This window comes from Doryrhamphus excisus, chromosome 5 (assembly GCF_030265055.1).
Source record: "Doryrhamphus excisus isolate RoL2022-K1 chromosome 5, RoL_Dexc_1.0, whole genome shotgun sequence".
NCBI lineage: Eukaryota > Metazoa > Chordata > Actinopteri > Syngnathiformes > Syngnathidae > Doryrhamphus > Doryrhamphus excisus.
The window spans coordinates 24,588,159-24,609,238 of record NC_080470.1 but is presented as its reverse complement, the minus strand read 5'-3'; the positions used below and the strand labels follow the sequence as shown (position 1 = coordinate 24,609,238).

At 42.5% G+C, this 21,080-nt stretch overlaps 3 protein-coding genes across 5 annotated transcripts; 2 read left to right on the top strand and 1 right to left on the bottom strand.

Moving 5' to 3' along the window:
* Positions 1 to 463: 463 nt before the first annotated feature.
* On the bottom strand, positions 464 to 12,327 carry lmnb2 (lamin B2). Of its 2 annotated transcripts, XM_058073371.1 has the most exons (14): positions 12,179 to 12,327; positions 8,429 to 8,557; positions 5,272 to 5,408; positions 5,032 to 5,188; positions 4,573 to 4,698; positions 4,325 to 4,423; positions 4,079 to 4,150; positions 3,892 to 4,017; positions 3,583 to 3,803; positions 2,534 to 2,771; positions 2,350 to 2,457; positions 2,066 to 2,185; positions 1,915 to 1,992; positions 464 to 1,758 (listed from the first exon to the last, which is right to left on the bottom strand). In XM_058073371.1, exons 1-14 carry the CDS (start codon positions 12,215 to 12,217, stop codon positions 1,723 to 1,725), a joined length of 1,686 nt encoding a protein of 561 aa, XP_057929354.1. In that variant the 5' UTR covers positions 12,218 to 12,327; the 3' UTR covers positions 464 to 1,722. The 2 variants fall into 2 exon arrangements, with proteins under 2 accessions (XP_057929354.1, XP_057929353.1); XM_058073370.1 differs by lacking the exon at positions 12,179 to 12,327 and having other exon boundaries at positions 8,429 to 8,855.
* On the top strand, positions 9,269 to 11,307 carry rpl36 (ribosomal protein L36). The gene is made up of 4 exons (XM_058073374.1): positions 9,269 to 9,342; positions 9,804 to 9,898; positions 10,707 to 10,841; positions 11,187 to 11,307. The coding sequence occupies exons 2-4, from the start codon at positions 9,806 to 9,808 to the stop codon at positions 11,274 to 11,276; spliced, it is 318 nt and encodes a 105-aa protein (XP_057929357.1). The 5' UTR covers positions 9,269 to 9,342; positions 9,804 to 9,805; the 3' UTR covers positions 11,277 to 11,307.
* Positions 11,746 to 20,365, top strand: pde6d (phosphodiesterase 6D, cGMP-specific, rod, delta). 2 transcript variants are annotated; one of them, XM_058073373.1, is made up of 5 exons: positions 11,746 to 12,051; positions 16,920 to 17,008; positions 17,104 to 17,229; positions 18,534 to 18,639; positions 19,101 to 19,488. In XM_058073373.1, exons 1-5 carry the CDS (start codon positions 12,002 to 12,004, stop codon positions 19,177 to 19,179), a joined length of 450 nt encoding a protein of 149 aa, XP_057929356.1. In that variant the 5' UTR covers positions 11,746 to 12,001; the 3' UTR covers positions 19,180 to 19,488. The 2 variants fall into 2 exon arrangements, with proteins under 2 accessions (XP_057929356.1, XP_057929355.1); XM_058073372.1 differs by lacking the exon at positions 19,101 to 19,488 and adding an exon at positions 19,495 to 20,365 and having other exon boundaries at positions 11,755 to 12,051.
* The last annotated feature ends 715 nt before the right edge of the window (positions 20,366 to 21,080 follow it).

Genomic DNA, 21,080 nt, shown 5'->3' with positions numbered 1-21,080 from the left:
GTGACCAGAATGATGTACTGTCATAGTGGTGTACTATATATTGTTAGCAAATCAAAGTAGTAAAGAGTAAAGTGAAGAAAACAAGTATCAATACTGCCCCTGTATTTTACATGGTATTGGATACCAACATTTGTAGTTGGTAAGGATTACCCAATTAATCAACAACTATTTTGGTTATCCTCACAAGGGTCGCAGGGGTGCCTATCCCAGCTGTCTTCGGGCGAGAGGCGGGTTACACCCTGGACTGGTCACCAGCCAATCACAGGGCACATATAGACAAACAACCATTCACACTCACATTCATTCATACCCATTTCTCACACTGCAAGTATCCTGTTGCAAGGCCTAATCCAGTCATGTCATTCCAGCAGTCCAGCTTGTGTATATGTAAAACATTTATTGTGGATACAAAAGTTCATATCAGTTAAGAATGACAACTGCTCCCTACCCCCTCCCCCCCTCTGCTCAAACCCCAACACAAACAGGTCTCTGAGGAAGTGACTAAGACTTGGGAGCTTATGTTCAATATTCCTCCTGGACCAGTCACATTCTAATGTCACCTTTCTGCTTTCTTTGGAGCATCTGCACTAGTAAAAAATAAGGATACCTGTGCATACTAATATGCATTCATTTTTGTTCCCATTGTCACTTTCTGTCAAAGTGTCTAGAAATGTACAAATATTGGCGCACACAATCAGGCTTCGAGAGGTCCAGGAGGAAATAAAATAGCATCCTATAAATGGTACATTTATGTCTCAATCGGAATTATCAGTAGTGACATGTTGCAGTTTGATTAGTCATGTCTGACTTTAGATGTTCAGATGTATATTTAACTACAGCGAGGCCATAAACACCCAAACTTAATCCCCCAGAGATCCTTAATACAAAATTCAGTAAAATCAAATGTAAACAAACTGATTACATTTTCAAAAACTAAAACAAAAAAAAGATATCTATAGTGTAAAGCATGACCACACATGAGAAAAACACCATGCCGCACAAGGTGTGTTGTTGGAAACACTTTCCTTTTCTCCTAAAAAATGGGGGGGGGTCAGTTAAATATTTTTAAGTAGTGTTTCTTCATCTCAGCAGCCAAAGTGAGATGAAAGCTGGTGACTGCTGATCCACCACAGTAACACAAAAAAAAAAAAAGGTCCTGGACGTGAGGACACGTGTCTTCAGCTTTAATTTTTGCAGCACATTTGCACTCCAATTAAGCCAAAGCGATGCAGTTGAATTTGTACTGTTCAATAAGTACTGTTCAATGTGTTAAATGTCTAAATGTGACGAAAAACAAGCAAGAAAGAAAGAAATCACATGTTCATGAGTTCTGTCGGCAGGTAATGTGACCAGTGGTATGGCAATGCATGGACTGCAGAGCTGAGGAACCACACTAAAATTAAGAGTACATATAAAAAACAGGTGAACAAAATGTTCTTTAAAAATGAACACTTAATGAGCTTTTTCTTTTTATCTTCAGGGAGCGCAGTGGAAGCCCTTTAACATGGAAAATGTCCTAAATTCTCTATACGGTCTATTTTGAGTCTAATGATGTATGGCTGTGGTAGTGGAATGTTGGTAGCCAACAAACCAAAGCTTGTCAAGGAAGATGAATGGTATGAAAGAAGTAGCCCAAGAAGTACTACTATTGAGGCTAACAATGTCATGGACTGGATCAGATTGGAGTGGCTTTTGCGGTCAAAAGAGGAGGCTGTAAAGGCTTCACATGATGGCGCACTCTCTGGACGACACTTTGCCCTGGAACGCAAAGAAGATCAACATTTCATTAAAAACACTCCTAGAAATGCATGGCTGTAAACAACCACAACGTACACCACCATGAATTGCTTCAAGTGGCTCCACAGTAAACACTATTAATGATGCCAATTCAAAGCCTCCATAAGATGTGCTCACCTTTTGTGCCACTTCCTCCTCTTCCTCGCCGTTCTCCATTTCCACTTGAGTCTTGCTGACACATCGTCTGGCCACTTCCTGCAGAAACGGAAGACGTGAGATGATCCAGGGTAACAACTGGTGTAATGACATCATTAGCGGACGCAATTACCTCGCCATCCGAGTTGACCAAGCTGGTGATGATGTCACTTCCGGTGCCCCAGGAAGCCTGGCTCTTCCACAGGAGGTCAGATGGCGGACTATGAGACACACCGGCATCTGCAGACCACACCTGCGCACAAAAACAACTGCCATCAGCCTTGCAGTGATGACATGACCTGCTATTGCTGGTGCTGCTGGAACTAGATTTGAAGATAGGAAAAGTTCCTGTTGCTGGTAACAATACAAAAAAGTGGAAAACTACATGTTGTAGTAACGAAAAGACAAAAGTCTTACAGTGACTGTCTGTCCAGCCTTGAGAACAAACTTTGGAGAGAATTTGTACACAATCTCCTCCCCATCATCCACTTGTCTCTTCAGCCTCCAGTTGCCCAAGGGCTGGTCCTGAAAGAGACAAAGGCTAGAAAGTTAACTCAAGCTTCCAAACGCTGGTTCTAAGCCAGCCGCTTCGAAAACATACTTCCTCCGTGTCATTGGCCAGGGTTACAGCATTCCCGTCCATGTCAGTGGGCGAGATAGTGATGGCGCCACTGGAAGTGGCCTCTTCAGACACCAGCAGCTGCTCCTCTCCACGACCCATCTCGGGGAGGTTGCCGGCCTCCAGCTCCACCCGCTTCCTCTTGGAGGTGCGCGAGGATGACGAGCCCGTCACCCTGGAAACGGTGACTCGCGAAGATGGGCTGGGAGACAGCTTGAGCCTGGAAGGAGCATCACAAGGTTTGATTGTGGTTCACCATAGCATGACGACACATTAAATACATTAAAACATTAAATGTAGGGTTGGGTGATATGGACCATAGAATATATCAATATTTGGCATGTATCACGATATGACGATGTAAAATTTAGCAGTCTTATATAAAAAGCTACAATCCTTAAACCATATAATGAAATGGTTTGAACACTGGTTTGAAATCGTAAAGCACATTTATGTATTGGTAACAAACTGTCTAACTTTTCTAATGGGATGTCAATTAGATGTGAAACATTGCATATGTAGATTTTTTATATGACACTCTTGTTTACATTGCTTTTATTTTGAAGGCCGGTAGTATGTGTGGTGAGAATGTATGATGAGTTGGATACAAGAATAAACATGCTTCCATAGTTAAGAGCGCAACCACACTAGCATACTAAACTAAGCAAACCCCGCAGGTTGAAACCGCATTTCAACCTGTCGTGTGGTAGGAGGCGGTTCGCAGAGTAAACACATCCCTACAGGAACACTGCTCCTTCTCCTCATGATGACAGCATCTCATTCATCTTATGCATCAAAGTCTGCCGCGGCGCGCAACTCTGCTTGTATACATTTATCACTTATACTGGCATAAGTCATTTTCTTATCATTGGAATACTTTATTCCGGGATACAAAAAATATTATCCAACCCTAATTAAAATGTTAATGAACTTGTTATATCCATTAAGTAATTATTTATATGGGGAGTTACTCTCAGTAACAATAGTGAACATTGCCATATAATGTTGTGGCCAGAGTGGGTGTGTCCTACCTGTGCTCCTCCCCCTCCAGCAGTTTCCTGTAGGCGTTGATCTCCATGTCCAGTGTGAGCTTCACATCCAGCAGCTCCTGGTACTCGCTCAATTGAGCATTCATTCGCTCCCGCATGTTATTCATCTCATGCTCCTTTGCCTCCATGATGCGGCGGTGCTTGTCTCGCTCGGACGACAGAATCTCTTCAAGTTCTCGGACACGTTCCTCGGTGGCAGCCGCCTACAAAGATGCAAGCACACACAAATATTGGTAAGCTAATGCTCAGTAAGGTCCAACATGCAAAAGACTGTATGTAGTAAAGTTCTACTTGTTTCTGCAGGTCGCTCAGCTGATATCCCAGTCTCTCGATTCTCATTCGGGACTCCTGTAGCTCTTCTCTAGCTGTGCACATGGCCTTGTCGTTCATCTCCGAAGACACCTTGGCATTGTCCAGCTACACACAGACAAGTATGAGTTGCAGAGTGGAAAGCTCCAAAGCAGAAAAGGAACCTCACCTTGGCCTGGAAGGTCTGCTCCAGTTCCTCCTTGTAGAGAGCAACCTGGTCATCGTGCTGTTTTCTCAGGTCCTAAATAAGGAGCACACACATGAGTGGAAGAAGAGGTACACCTTGTGACATACGTGTGCTTGCGCGACACATTACATGTGCAAAGGCAGCTCAAAGAAACTAACCTGGCAATTCATACAAACATTTGATTACAATTGCTATTTATTATGTACACACACAAAGTGGTGGTCATACCTGTAAAGCTTGTGCCAGTTTGAACTCATAGTCCTGTCGGACTCCTGAGTCCACCTCCACGATTCTCTGCTCTTGTCTGCGCCGAGACTCTCTGACCTCCTAAACACACATAAAAATGTTTTTTTATTTATTTACATGAGCAATGTTCTTTACATTATGTTGTGATCTGCCATTGTTCAACTAAATCAATTGGAGAGGAAGAGGCTCAATGATTAGAGATAAAAAACAAATTAAAATAAAAACATTACCTCTTCAAACATGTTTTTCCTAAACTCCAGCTCCTCATTCAGTGATTGACAACGATTTTCCAAGTCCACACGCATCAGCGTTTCTGCTTCCAGCTGTCGCTTGGCAACATCATGGCTGTCATTAGCCTGCAAAACATGTACAACAATGCATGCAAACAGTGAATGACACTAAAGTACATCATGTATTCAATTAAGCAGACTTGGGCGTTTGTGTAAACAACTACTATATTGTCAAATCCTCACAGAGCTGCAACAGTGAGCATAATATCCATGGCAGACTACTAGTTGGTGATGATACTTTGTAAAGAGACTACACAAATGCGTACAAGCCGATTGATTGTAGTATTATACTAGAACAAATCTTTGAAATAGCCCTTGTTGACAGTGATTCTCCAAGAAAAAAGCTGCCAATATGAAACAGATGTTTTCAGTAGAGAAAGCTATGATGTTAAAGTGCACCTTAGTCAGCAGGCTCCTGATGTCAGCCAGCTCAGAAGTGAGAGCAGCGTTCTGGCTCAAAGCTGTAGAGAGCGCAGCTTCACTCTGGTTGAGCTGACTTTCCAAGCCACTGGCCCTGGACATCGCTGCTGCAAGGTCTGAATCCTTTTTCTTGCCACTACAACGCAAAGGAAAGGATCGATTATCATTTGACAACTCATTGCAATAAGAAGCAGTCATTCTATTGTCTTGACACGTTACCTGCGAGTTGCTTCTTCCAGGTCAGCCTGAGCCTTGCCCAAGTCTATCTGCAGTCGGGCTCGCTCTCTTGCAGTTTCATCCAGAACACGGCGAGCGTCGGCCAACTCCGCCTCGTACAGAGCCTTCAGACCACTCACCTAATCATAGCAACACAAAGTGATGGGTTTGTCGATAACAGTACTGAAAAAATTGCAATCTCAATTCACACTGAACTGCACAATATAATTTTAAATGACATCAATTAAAAATGTACTTAGTTACATCACAATTTTACGTTGTTACTAATGATACATCGTACGTTATTTTATATTACAATAATTAGCTTTGTCACGAATAACATATGCTAAGACAAGCAAGACTATCGCGCACACACGCGCCTGGTGGGAAATAAGCCACACAGGATATAGTGGGGCGGTGGATACAATACTATCAAGCCACTCTTCATCCCACTGTCATACCCTCCATTGAAGTAGCAGAGTCTGAGACAAACACGGACAGTTCCATCACTATGACTGAGGTACCTGGGGTAATCAAAATATTTCCCAGTAGCAAAGCTCCAGGGGTGGACAAGTATCCTTAGGTTTTGGGGGGTATTTTTCAGAAGGGAGAATAGGTGGGTCCCATACATGCAGTACTAAGCTTTTTATATAGTTAGAACGCACAGCAGAGAGAAAGTCGTACGTCTTCATTTCTCGCATAAGGATTGTGGATGATGGGCAAAATTCCAAAAATGGCCGTTTTTAAGGCACAAAATGTATCAAAGTGGCCCCCTGCGTCCTTTAATTTTGCTGTATATGCCCCTTGATGGAAAAAAGTTCAGGCACCCTTGAAGTCTATATGATTAAATATGTAGCAATTTTAAGTAACCCCAGACTGTCTTTGGACTTGGTTACAGTGATGGTATGCACTCTAAAGAATGTGAGGAATTTGCTGATCCAATACTCAAGTGCTCACGTGCAACCAGAGTAGCAGCAACCACATATGTAGGAAATGTTTATGCCCGCTTTGTGTTCAAAAACCGAGTTTTGTTACCGAGCGTGGCTTTTATGCACCAGCTTACAAATACAATTAAATAAATAAAATATATAAAATAAATAATTAAATAAAATATATAATATATAAAGGTTCATTGGAATACGTTCTTCCTGCAAGGAAACTTAGTTCAGTGTGGAAACATTACATTGTTATTTCATCAATTTACTCCTCAAACAGCCTTCAGCAGATAACAGGAACCTGTCACACCCAGGACACAACCTGTTATAAACATTTCAGACTAACATGTTATTTCATGTGGACTAGCTGAGGACAATCAGTCAGGATTGGATGAGCAAGTACCCCCGACTAGCCTCGATGTAAGAAAGTGCAGCTGGGAAATTCTCTGCAACTTGCCTCAACAGTCACCTTGCACCGCTAAGATATAAATAACAAATGGGTCAGAAATGCTTATTTATATCTTCTAACCACTCACTGGTGGTTGTTTCATTTTATATGTGTGTGTGTGTGGGGGGGGTTAAACAGATACACTCAAATGTGTTACTTAAAAGTAAAAGTAAAACTAGTGCTACTACTGAGAGGTGATAAACTGAAACCAAAAGAAGTAGATGAATTTTAGTTGAAAACAGATGATAGTGCCAGCAGAGTAGAAAAAAGCGTCGCCAACCTGGCGATTTTGTCACTAGATCTGCCAACATTCTAACCACATTTGACAACATTTTCTCAAAAATGACTAGCGACAAATCTAGCTATTTTTTCTGGGGTTGTTTTTTGGTATTTGGGGACTAAAAAAAACTAAAAATCTTTTTTAAAAAATGTATTTTGTGTTCTCATTGAGCAACAGCTTACTCTTCACCAGAAAAACTCTCACAAACCACACCGTCATGTTAAAAGGAACCTCTTATGCAAATATTTCGTCTGAACTCCACTTTCTAATTTTGTCAAAGTTTTGTCAAAGTTGATAATAAATTAATAACACCCTTGGAGAGCTACTTGAAAAGTGGTTAGGAGCTACCGGTTGGAGCCCCCCGACTGAATGGTAGAATGGTAACGTAGGCCCGCGTTTACTGCATACAGACAATCCCGACATCTGTATAAATGATAAAACGGAAAGAAGCCAAGTGTGCCGCGGCTCATAAGATGGATGAAATGCTGTCATCATGAGAAGGAGGAACGTTAGTGCATGGAAGTACTTACTTAGTATTTACTTAATATTGCGATACATCCTATAAATATTGTGATATATGCTGAGGTCCATATCGCCCAACCATATCATTCTAACAGGATGAAATCAGAGCAATGAAAGACTGCTGCAGAGCGGGGGCAGGGGAAGCCTACAGCTCCTATCTGGGAACACCCATATAAAAAGTCAGTGAGTCAGTGTTAGAGAAGAACTCTCTGAAACAGAGTTCGTGGATCACTCCCAAACGGGCAAAACCTAATTACCCGAAACACGTTTAACACAAGAATACAACATTTAGAGGTCAGACAAGTGGAAAGAGTGTAATAGAACAGAATAAACGGCATACTCTGTTATTCACTGTTGAAGTGTGCTCATTTAATAATGTCTTCAACGATTAAATATTTGTTATTTTATTGTCATAAAATGATGGCCAATTTTAAATTAACAAACCAATAATGAATCATTTTAAATGAAAATTAAGGCGTTTTAAATCAACTTTTTGTCCCCCCATCGGGGTTTGTTTTTTTTCCTACAGCATTCATATGCAAATGATGTGCAAATTGGATGATCGCGTCATTTAGCGACTTCGAGGGCAGCCAATTGCTACTTTGATTACCGAAAAGTTTGCACGAGTGAGTGATGTAGTACATTTTTTAACAGGGGGCGTTTATATCAAATGGCGCGCACAATCAACCGCCCCTGTCGCGGTTTAAATTTTTGAACACACTCCTAGCATTGCGCCACTTTAAAATATAATACGAGTCCACAATTACGACATAAAATGTGTTTCTACATTTTTATACTCTTATATATATTGTGAATATCCATAGTATACAATCCGTGCATTTGACCGGTTGCGACCCACGTTTCATCTCAATGTAATCAATTTGAATTAGCTAACAAAGAATACAGAGCTACATGCGAGACTTTGGTGCGATGATCATGTGCAACCACTCTTTCCATTGTTATTGTTCGACTAACCTCTCTGGTCGTGACCTCCTCTTTTTCGGATACTTTGACCATAAGCCGATCATTCTCCAGCTCCAGGGACCGGACTCGCTCGATGTAGACGGCCAACCGGTCGTTCAAGTGCTGCAGGTCCTGCTTCTCCTGTAGGCGAGAGATGCGGGTGGGTGAGAGGGGCGTCGAGGCCGCCGGCCGGCCAGATTCACGGCTTGGGGTTGCGGTTGCCATAGCGGCTTTTTTGCGACCAATTCTTCGGTAGTTTCAGTTCTCGGTGGACAAAAAGAACCACAGGTGCCGTCGTCGACAAACAAAGTTGTTTAGCGAGTAAAACAACGAAGAGTGAAGAATCAATGGGTCACCAAGTCATGCGGCGTCGCGAGAGGTACCGAAAGGATTCCAAGATGGCCGCTACAGCTGCCTAGACCGCGCCAAAAGCAGAGGGCATTTCCTGTCGCGCAATGGATGATGGGGAAAAAGAGAAGCCATATGTTCACATGTGGCTTATGTCACAGTACAAAAACGCATATTGTTCTATTACTTACCAGGACAAAACGCTTGCTATACAGTTCATTTTAACGTTGGCGAACGATTGACATATAGAACAACATGTCAAATCTGTCACAATGGCATGGCATTTTTTTCATTCTTAGAGTAATACTGTATCCTCAGAGTGGGTCCCTGTTCTTGTCACTGCACCATGCGACTTTGATAATTTGTCAACTATATACTTCTGCTGCTAAAATGTCTATCACCAATACAGTAAATAATTAAAATAAAGGTACACTGCAAGAATTAAACAACGCATCCTCCTCCAGGCCGCTGGGGGCGCTGTCTCACTGACAGTCAAACGTATTCCTGGTGAAAGCCTTCAATTTTCCGCCTCGTGAGATCAGCAGTCCTTCCGGCTTCACCGCCATTACAGACAGCAGGTATGAAATTACTGTCAATAACGCCAACCCAAGTCCGCTTGTAATCTCAGCCATCCTATGAAATATACTTCACGGATTTAAACCAAAACAATCCACTGCCTTCATTTAACACATCTGTTGAATATTTTGCGAACGCCTTCACGAATACTAAAGATGTGTCCATATCGCCGGTGCTAACATTAGCGACTAAAGTAGCGTTTAGCGATGCCTTTAAATAAGCACGTCGCGTTTAAAATCGTGTAGCCCGGTAGTCATGTTGTGTTTTCTGTACAGTGAAGAATATTATAGTGTTGAACCCATTTAGCTATGTTTGGCTAACCGCTTTGCTTTGACATGAACTTGTATTGGTCTAATAATCTTCATTGGTAGACTGCAAGCCTCGACAAAAACGAACAAAACAGCCATGTCTTGATTCAAGCAATCTAGTTAGTCATGCTGATTGTATTTTGGTCCTTTTGCAGACATGGCTATTCGCTACCCCATGGCCGTTGGCCTTAGTAAAGGCCACCAAGTCACCAAAAATGTAACTGCTCCCAAACACAGCCGTCGACGTGGGGTAAGTTTCTGCTGATGACAAAACATAAGACTGTCGATCAATGCCACATGTATTTGTTCCACTTGCATGAAAGTAAACTACATTCACTGTGAATATATTTGGTGCTAATGCTCAGGAAGCAATGACAGTTAATCTGCATTCTATGCCAGTGCAACATAATAGATGCAACATAATAGATGATGCAGCCACACAGACCCTATTTGTAGATATTACAGATTTCAAACTGCATACAAGTGTGTGAACGTTGTTAAACCAGAGTTATGATCAATAACATTTACTGTCATTGTGCACACCTGCCAGCATGTACACAAATTTCGTAAACTTCACGCATTTTGACGATTGAATACACTTGTAGGCCAAGTAGCCCTCCAGGTACGTATTGTGTATTTCAGCCTGTGCTTAGCTGATAAAACTGATGTCATCTAAGAGTTGTTTGAAACAATTATACTGAAAAGTATGTGATATCAGAAATAGAGTTGTCTGCAAAATGGCAATATTGGACATCCCTATTCATTACACGTTAAATATTTTTATAGTAAAAATTGGGTGACTTTTTGGGGGGGGCAGGGGTGATTTTAAGCGTGTTCAAATGGGGGGGGGTACTGCAGTCATACATGAATTTGTACTGGATTGGGAATAGGATATCAACCAAGACAACATTTTTTTAAGGTCAGATAAAGGTAAACCCACTAAATCCTACCTCAGACTCCAAAGTGTTAAACTAAGTGTTTTAAACATGAATATTCTTGTTACCCTTGCTGCACTTCAGAGGAAGACTTGGTGATGATGTGCTCCATTCTGTTTGCAGCGTCTGACCAAGCACAGCAAGTTTGTTCGGGACATGATCCGCGAGGTGTGTGGCTTTGCTCCATACGAGAGGCGAGCCATGGAGCTGCTGAAAGTGTCCAAGGATAAGAGAGCTCTCAAGTTCATCAAGAAAAGGGTGAGTTTCTCGTATTTCAATTAGAAGAGGATAGAACATACTTGCATTGAAACAAATATTCCAGTTAATGAAAACAATCTTTAGCTATCATGAAACCTTCATACTGTAACACAGTGATGAAACTATTGAAATCTACCATTCCTATTGAAAAGTTATTCACTTACTAATAAGACCCAAGACGATTGATGCTGATAAGTTTACTGCAGGAGTTAGCCTTTACAAATAGAAAATGTGGGATTTTTTCGAAAGTGTCCGACCTAATGCATCCAAAATAACTGAATGAGAGGCTGCTTCTTGAGATGGCCAACGTATTTGCCTAACACGAGTCTATTGTTTCTTCCTCAGATTGGCACCCACATCCGAGCCAAGAGAAAGAGAGAGGAGCTGAGCAATGTCTTGGCTGCCATGAGAAAGGCTGCTGCAAAGAAGGATTGATTTGTCTTCTAATAAATGTTCCACCACATAACTGCCACTGTTATCTTTTTTTTGGGGGGGGTCCGGTAGACTTTGTTCCACTCAGTATGGCAATCCTTTTCACATATGATCAAGTCAGCTCAGAAAAGTTTAATTTTAAAATAATTTTATTTTAATTTAATTTAATTTTAATTTATTTTAATAGACAGGGAGCTCAGCTGTGAGCAATGTGTCTTAATTTACAACTGACCATTTGCAATGTTGTAAGTACACACACGATCAATTTAAATCAATGTTGAGTAAAAAAAGTGGTCGTTTTACATGTATTAATAGTGCGTGTGTGAGTGGCGTTGCCCCGGGTGACGCGTCTCTTATCCTATTCAGACACGCCCGCGTTTCTGCATACACCCTGTGATTGGCTGCAGAGAATTCCCCGTTGTCTCTGATTGGATGGGATAGCTGCCAGCCAGCTAGCTGCCTATATTTAGCTGATTGCATTATCGGATCAACGTTAGCTTGCAGCGCAGCACCATACTATTAAGGCTGCCTTCTTTTAGGCTGTTTCCGGAGGGCACCTGACAGTTAAATCAAACTTCTTGAGGCTGTTTTTAGGAGAACTGATCGTAGTTAAATAAACGTTTAGTCTGTTTTCAGTTGTGCAGCTAGCGGTTTATCAGCTAACTTTGGGAGCTAACGTAAACAGCACCACTGTGATTTGACTGCTCGGGAGGAGGACGACTGGAGACATGTCTTCAGACGAAGACAGGGCCAAGGAAATTTTGAAGGGCTTCAAACTGTATCCTTTTCCATGCATTTAAGGTGAATCTTCAACATTGTGTAATCTGTGTTAAACGGTAGATCTATGTAGCGCGCGCATTGCCATGTTTAGTGCGTGTTGATTTCAGTTAGCATATTTGGCTAACCTGGCTGCTTGTCCTCGTAGCTGAGCATGCTGGAGACATGGCTAATGTTTGTCCTTATTTCCCCTTGTACTTTGTCCAACGAGGCAGTGCGAAGGCTCGCATTTGATCGGCTAGCTACTACGTGCTTACTCGCCGAGCTAAGTGCAAGTGGTGATGATGATGATGATGATGGCGGGAAGGTTGATGTCGAGCAACACACGTATTGGGTCTGTCCTCTTTAGTTGACTTGTGTGTTGTCTGCGTGTGACAGAGAACCTGTCTGTCCCAGCTGTGTGGACATACGTGACGTCACCATAACGACCGCTACTTACCTGCCACTTTGTTGCACTTTGATCATCTTTGTTGTGTATTGACAATCTGGTACATAATATCTGCGACTTTGCACTCTTTAAAATCAACAAAGACGAAAAAAAAAGCAGGTTAATAGGGCATATTTAATATTGTAGTATTGATGCATGGCTGCTGACTCGTCATATGAACACAACAAGATGTGTTCCCTTTTGATTAACAGTGTCAGAGGTTTACTCATGTAAAAGTATGCACATCATTGTGACACTGCATCATACTGACAGTTGTGTGACAATGTTTTTGACTGCCTCGATGTTGGCATATTTTTTCTCCAATTTGTATATGCATACAATAAATTTAAAAAGATGGAGAAAAGAATAAGCATATACAGGATCTAATACCTGTTCATATGCAGAATGTTGTCAGCAGCTTCAGAACTCTGGACATCAGACATTGGTGACTGTGTGACCCACAATCATAATTGATGATTAATAATAAACATTGTCATAGTAATAATAATATATGGCTAATATATGATGATATGTATTTTTTTGTTGGTACACTGTTGTGTGAATGCCCTTTTTTTCTCATGTAGTTGTACTGAATAAAGAGTACTAACACCAAATGGCATTTTGGGGCTGCCGCCTGTGTGAAAGGATAGTTTGTCAAGCCCGTACAAGGGAGTGAAGTTTTAACAGCAGACAGTCTTCTGTCACCCAGTTGTATTTAAAGCCTCCCAACTGATGAGAAAGAGGCGTGTGTGTGTCTGTGTGAAGCTATACATTGGTCTCTTCAGTTGACTTTTGTCCAGTATGTATTTTTAGCACCTAGAACCACATTGCCACCTAGAGCACAGAACGATGTGTTGCTTTGTGTCTCTTCTTTTGGCATCCGGCCCTTTTAAGCTGATCTACTTGTGCTGAAGAGGAAAGGAGGAGGATGACACAGATGGTCAATCTGATCTTCCTGCAGGGTTAATTAATTAACCAGTTATTGTACACGAGTCAAATTTGCCTCCAGTCATTGCTGGAAGCTCACAGGCTGCTATTTCTGCTAGCTGGATGGAGAAAGCCACTTTTCCACCACAGTCCAGTCCAGTAGAAAGTTTAGAGGACTACATGTGTCTTAGGTGGGAGATGCTGCGTCGACTCTGTAAGAGGTGTGTCATCATCGCAGGGCGACACAGTCGCCAAGTGTCCCAAGTGGAAGCCTGCATCTTTCATAGGACCCAGCCTACTGCGTCTATGCCTCTGGTGGCAGCACCAGTCCTTCTCTTTATCTCAATCGGATCACTTCCCTCAGTACACTTCTGTAAGTATACTGTGTAGACTGTGTACGTAGTTCCAGGATGTGTACATTTAGAATGGGCTAACCCAAACGTACTGCCATTTTACCCATTTCTTCTTCTCTTCTTTTGTCATAGTGAGTTGCAACCACTTGAATTCCTCGGGATGGTACGTGTCCAGTACTGTATAAACCTAAGGGGTGTTTGGTGCCACATTCTTGGGATGTGGAAGGCTAGCCGCACAAAATGGCCAAAGGGGGGGAAATAAGCCTTCAAATCGGGAAAGCCTTGCTTCAAATGGACCATCTGAAAGCTGCAGAGCCTGTGATGAAAGCGTTACATCATCTGTTGCTCATGCAGTGCTGGTTAGCGTTTGCCTTGCACATGTATCAGCTAGTAGAAGGGTTTTTATTGTCAATTCAACCAAACTTGTGTGACAGTAGTTTGATTGTTTTGATACACTGGGGATGACCTCTTGATGTCTCCATGGTGCTGATTGGAACTTTTAGGTGTGACAAGCAGCCAAGGTGATTGTGGATCTGGTTAAGTGTTTGTGTGTGCGCGCACGCGCACTGGGGAGGTCAGGCTCTGGATATTGTGAGGTAACACTTAAATCCATGATTGAGTGGAACAGGATTTACTTCCTTCTATCCGTGCAGCCTCACTCTGGACTGGTGGGTTCATGTGACATGTTTGAGGAACGTCCTCTTGAACAAACCTGTTATGCTCTTTGTCTGTGATTTGACCTACCTCGTGTTTTGCATCTCGACTTCACACACCAACATGTCCACCTCCCCAGAGCATGTGTGTGTGTGTGAGAGCAGTGCGCTAATGAGCCCCCAGTGAAGTCATTGTTAAGCCTACATTAGTTTTTAAAGACTTCATCATGGTTGTAAGCACACAGCCTCTCAATCAAACATGAATGTGTGAAATCACCGTGCCTCACCTGGCTAAGTGGGTGTGGAGGCTTCTGGAAGGTGTGCACGATGACGAGTTTGATGCAGGAGATTGGATTTAGTCCGATTTGAGAGGATTAGGAGTTCCTTTCAAGTCAGCAGACATTAGCAGGAAAAGATGGGGGATGGGTCGTGGCGGCCTCTTTCACACAGCGGTGCCGAAATATTCATTCATTCGTCATTTATCCACCTTCACCTTTTATACTGAATCCAGAAACACAGCATTTTCCAATCAGATCGGTGTCTGGCATTACATGAATAAATTACACTGGAGCTCTGCACATTCACGATCGGGTATTCATGGTCCAACATATTCACGCAATTATTTAAAAAAAATTGTTTCAGAAAATAGCCCGCTCTGTCACAGAAAACAAATCTCATCCACTCGTAAATCAGTAAGAATTTTAAAATACGGGATAATAAAACATACAATTTCCAACATAATACATCATGACATGTCGTAAGTGTAGGATGGCCGTGCATGCTTTCGACAGCCAACATTGTTACAATCCGGCCTCTTGCAAGGTGAACATATGAATTAAAACAGACAAGAAGTATGGACACTGCATTAGCGGAACACCTGCATCATCTCGGTCTGCTAAGCTGGACAACCCAGAGGCCTGCGGATCTGCGTACCACCACGAACCACTTTAAAAGTCGATAGAGGCGGGGCCACAGGAGATGTAAGTCTGACAACCAGGCTAAAAGCGAGACTGTGGATCAGATTCCATCGGTTCTCCTTCAATATCACTCATTAGCGGTGAGTACTGATAAATGTTATAATTTAAAATGTTTAATTTGTGTGTGAGGCATATTAGAAAGCTTAGAGTGTCAAAAATATGTGTGTTTTTGGGTGTGGCCATTAGCCGCAGGGCATCTGGGAACATAACCCCGTGGATATTTACTGGATCGACTGTATTTTCAACATAACAGCTTGTCTTTCACATGGGTGGTGTCTTACACCTCTCACGCTATCTCCTCGGCTGACTTTGACTTTGTGTTGCTGCTGCTCAAAAAGCAACATGACAAAAGTAGACTTCAGGTCAGGATGAAAGGGGCTGGAAAGAGAAAACGTGACACATTTTTTCCAGTGACCTGACTGAAGGACACTGGAACTGTGCATCATAGAGTGTGTACGTTGCAATGACACGGCCACGTCAAACACAGCGGCCAATGGGATGCCTTTATGTGTCTGTCAAAGCCAGCGGGCCGAGCCTGATTGTTCCAGAATGGTTTGTCTTTGTGTGTATGTGTGTGCGTGTGTGTTTAGACAGCCAACAGAGGTGAGAGGGTCTGTGAAGGGCTTCGCAGATGGTGTGGAGTCGAGTGTGTGCGTGTGACACTAAGTGCTGTCTGAAGGTGACAGGATACCCAGTGGAGAATCTTCCAAAACAACAGAACTTCCTGGAGCCCATCAGCTTCCACCATGATCCCATTCAGGTCTGTGACCTGCTAGGTCGGCCTGCAGCATGCCGTGAGCGTTCCACTGTAGTGCTGTTTAAGGAAACTACCACACGGCAACATGGAGCTGTTATGGAAACAACATGGATCGATGAGTAGCTCCGACTGTGACACGACTAGTGAGGTATCTGATGTATCCATGAGCAAGTAACCTGCCCACGGACTTGACAGGAAAGCTAGCATCAGCAACACAAAGACACAACACAACTACACACTCGCAGCTTGAATATTGCTCCCCAACTATTTTTTTTCAAAAGAAGAATAAATGATCGCTGTTTCCTGGTCGACTCTTCTCCTCTCATTCTGTGTGGAAGTGGTAACTTGTAGACTTTTCAACTGAAAACGTTTGAAACATTTAAGTTTTATCAATCAATTATTAAGTTTACAGTAAGTAGATTGTAGTCGCTGACTAGCTAACTCTTTTGTCCCTGCAGTGACCCCATAGTCAGTGCAATGTGTTGTTAACTAATAATAATTGAGTGTAAAAGTGACTGTACGGTGTTGCATGTCTACAGGGCTCATAATTTAAAATTGTATTTAGAAAGTCATACACAAGGTGTGTGAGCTAACCAACAGTGATGAACATAATTTCTTTGATCGAAGGAAAACAAGCTGGACTGGAGTGAGTTAAGTTTAATATTGACAAGACATTCTGGATAATCGTATACTTTCTTACTGCAGTGTACATGAAGACAGGCTTGAAGGAATTCACTGTGGAACAAAGCATGCGTCCTTAACGTTTTCCTGACAGAAACTGGATGAACCTTCGAGATGCAGAGACGGGCAAAGTACTGTGGCAGGGGACTGAAGACCTCTCGGTTCCTGGCGTAGAACATGAAGGTGCGTTCACTGTCTCGACGTAGAACTCAACATCTGCACTTCAGACCATTGCTGGTCAATGGTCGCCATGGTTAAACTCCTCCCTGTGTCTCCAGCTCGTGTCCCAAAGAAGATCCTCAAGTGTAAAGCCGTTTCCAGAGAACTCAACTTTTCCTCCTCGGAGAAGCTGGAGAAGTTCCGTCTGGAGCAGAAGGTGTTCTTCAAAGGACAGTGTCTAGAAGGTGACCCTCAACCTCAATTATGCAACGTCTTTGTTACATGAGCCACTTTGACTATACAGTCATCCCATGCTACATCTCAGTTCAAACATAGTGACCACACTCTATCGCAGAACTAAAATACTAAATTCTAAGTATGAATATAGTGTTCTATATTGGCCACTAGGTCTAATTGTTTGGTGAGACAAGCATTGGACATGATCACTAAAACAGGCATTTATTGCAGGTTTAAGTAATCTCCCAACAGGTACAATAGTAGCATAATAGTCATAAAACTTCTTGCCCTCCTCATGTTTGTCCGGCCGCCACTAAGTCCCCGAGGGAACACATTTAACACAGTTTTTATTTACGTCTGCAATGGCTTATTTACTCTTTTGTCTACTATATATCCACCACAGGAAGTACACTGTCCAGAAAAAAATGAACAAGGAATAGCTAATGTGTGAGTCTGTTATCTTATTTATGGTTAATATGTCTTATTTTATCTGACTCTATTGGGTAAAATGAATGTAAAGGTGACTATATGGGTTTTAGTTCATGTCTAGATGGCTCCAATAATGTTAAATGTATTTAGAAGATCGTAAACATTTTTTTTATGCCAAAATATAAAATGTTTAAAGAAGGAATCCGGAGAGTCACTTATGGTGGTTGATTCTGGACGATAAACGAGGGATTGCTGGGCAGTCACTTACCGGAACCTACTGCAATATTTACCCGCTTCTTTTTTTTTTTTCTTCTGTCCATTTTAATGGTGAATTGCAACCACTTGCCAATATTTGGATCACCCCAAAAATATCTGCCGGCTTTTTTCCCCACTTCTTGGTTGAACAATATTTAAAAATGAATTAATGACTTTTTCTTGCTTGCGTGTACTTCCTGCGTTAAAAATGAGGCGGAGATTATGCTGCCTCCTTTTTGTTTGGATATCCCTCTCCTTCCGCTATGTAGCCAAGATAGCAATTATTGTGGTGGATGGTAAGTGTCCAACACTCTTCACTCAACATTTTGACTGCTTTGAGCGCAACATCTGGGTGCGACTTGAGATACAGCATAGATCTCTTCATATTTCAGTCATAATGACATGGTAGAGTACAGCCGTAATGAGTGGTTTAATTGTCAAGCATCAGCAGCTAAATGTTGCAATGAAGGAAGAAATGAGCGTCTTCCTGACGATGCTTGTAATTAACCCGCCTAGTACCGTCTGTTGGTGCTCCCGAGGGTACTCCTCTCCGGTGGAGACAGTCTCACAGATCAACACACCGTCCACAAAAAGACATGTTGATACCTGTGTGTTTGTGTGTGCGCAGAGTGGTTCTTTGAGTTTGGCTTTGTAATCCCAAACTCCACCAATACATGGCAGTCTCTGATAGAAGCAGCCCCCGAGTCCCAGATGATGCCTGCTAACGTCTTAACGTGAGTCACTGTGATATCAGCATCATCATTATCAAGCACTTCCTGCTCAAACTAACCCATGTACGTAAGCCAGGGGTGTCCAAACTTATTCCACCAAGGGCCACAGACAGATAAATGTACAAATTTCTGCCGGGGCCACATTGATATTCTTCACTTTCTGTTCATTAGACACACTAAAACCAATCCAAGGTACAGTGTTAAAAAGAATTGATTAGACCATCTGTCATAAAAACAAGAAAAGAAAAAACATCTGTAAAGTTATTTATTCTGCAAATAAATTCATATTTGCTACGGCCGTGATCAGCTTGCAAATACATTTTTCTGTTCAGGGATGCATCTTGGTAAATAAAAAATGTATGTGTTACTATTTTTTTTATACAGTAAAGTTAGAAAATTCATAGATACTGTATTAGCATTACCATGTCCATTTATTCATTTTTTGTACTGCTAATCCTTGCTAGGTTCACCGGCATGCTGGAGCCTATCCCAGCTGTCTTTGGGCGAGAGGCATGGTACAGGGCAATCACAGGACACATATAGGCAAACAACCATTCACATTCATACCTATGGACAATTTGGAGTCACCAATTAACCTTCATTCATGTTTTTGGAATGTGGGAGGAAAACCTGCGCACTAACCACTCTTCCACTCAGCAAAACACAAATTGCCTGCAAATGACCCCCGGCCTGCACCTTGGACATCCCTACGCTAAGAACTGTATTGTACTAATAAAGCTTGTCTTAATGCCTTATTGTTAATAAAGATAGTTGAGTGACCTATTAATTAGCGCCATGACCTAAGCATTGATCGATGTTGGACGCACTCATGGCGGTCGTGTTCTGTCTGTCGTTTAGCGGTAACGTGATTATTGAGACCAAGTTCTACGACGACGACCTCCACGTGAGCACATCGCGGGTACGTCTCTTCTACGTCTGATGTCTATCCACCGTCCCATTCCGCCGAGATCAAACAACGCCACTTTAGGTCCGGTCGTCTGTGGCTCACTGCGCACACAACGTGTGCTTCTTGTTTCCTGTTGACCCGACCAGCAAGAGGAGCGCGCACATCTCTTTGTGACTGTAAATACACGAGCACTGATCCCAAGTCAGCCACGCACTCCTTTTGTACAGTCAACTGTTTCCTCTTTCACTCCCAAGGTTGCATTTTCTCAGGAACCAAACGTCTCACTTGTAACCTTTTTATGCTCTCATTGCTTTGTGTGTCTCTCCTCTTCATCGATGTTCCATGTTAGAGATAGGTAGACATGTTGTTCCAAGGCAGAAGAAAGTTTATTGTTTCTCTCTTGTACACCTCCACGATGGAGGATGATGGTCTCTGTGAGGCCCAGTATGGAGGCATCAGTCTAAATCATCTAAAATAAATCACACATGAAGTCGTCTTCACATGGAAAAAAAAAAGTGGGAGCATATCCACGGCGAATCAAACGTCTCCTGACTGACCACCAACGGAGATGCTGCTTCCTGTTTGATGGCAACACATTGGTTTGCGGTACATTGGTCAGCAAGGTGAATCAATGATTGCATTCTTTTATGTGCTCCTACTTTCATCTTCCTCCATGCTCGGCTGCAGACTAGTCTGACATGGTCCATAGTGTTAACATGCTACTTTTTGGCTTCCATGTGTTTTTGTTTTCTTCGCTTTTTTTTTAGCTGCTAACTACACTGTAATATAGACCGGTGTTTTAATAAAACCATGTTGTTGTAATTCTTGTATTTGTTTTTGGTCGTTATTACTTAAGCCCTGAAAAGTCCCCTAACTGTTTAACATTGCTTTAGAGAATAACTTTCTTAACTACAATATTTAGGCTTTATCAGAAGATCCTGTGGGGAGCTGGTCTTCCGTACCCAAATATGGTTCTTGGGACATGTCACGTCACCTCTGATGGGGAAGGAATCTGAGAAAGAGGTTGAGATATTCTGACTCGACATAGCTGAACACCTCCACCCACAATTACTTACTCCTTGAGAAGGATTGGATCTGGATACTTGAGTTGCTTCAGGGGAGAGGCGGCAAGCTGGTGTGGGCTTATGAATTATTGCCTCAGTGTTGGAGTCACTTCTGGTGAAGAAGACGGTCACTTTCCTACACCTTTGGCTTTGGGAAAGGGTCCTGACTGTTTATGCGTATGTACCAAACGGCATTTCAGAGTACCCAACCTAGGGAGTCGGTTCATCAGAGGTGTGCTGGAGAGCATCCCAGCTGGTGATTTTATTGAGAAACTTCAATGCCCATGTGGGCAACATCAGTGTGACCTGAAAGGGCATGACCGGGAAGATTGGCCTCCCCAGTCTGAACCCGTGCAGTGTGATGTTCCTGGACTACTGTGCTGGCCGCAGTATGTCAATAACACACGTTTGAACTTAAGTGTGAGCTGCACCATGTGTGCAGCTCACACCAGGACACCGTAGGCCAGGGGTGT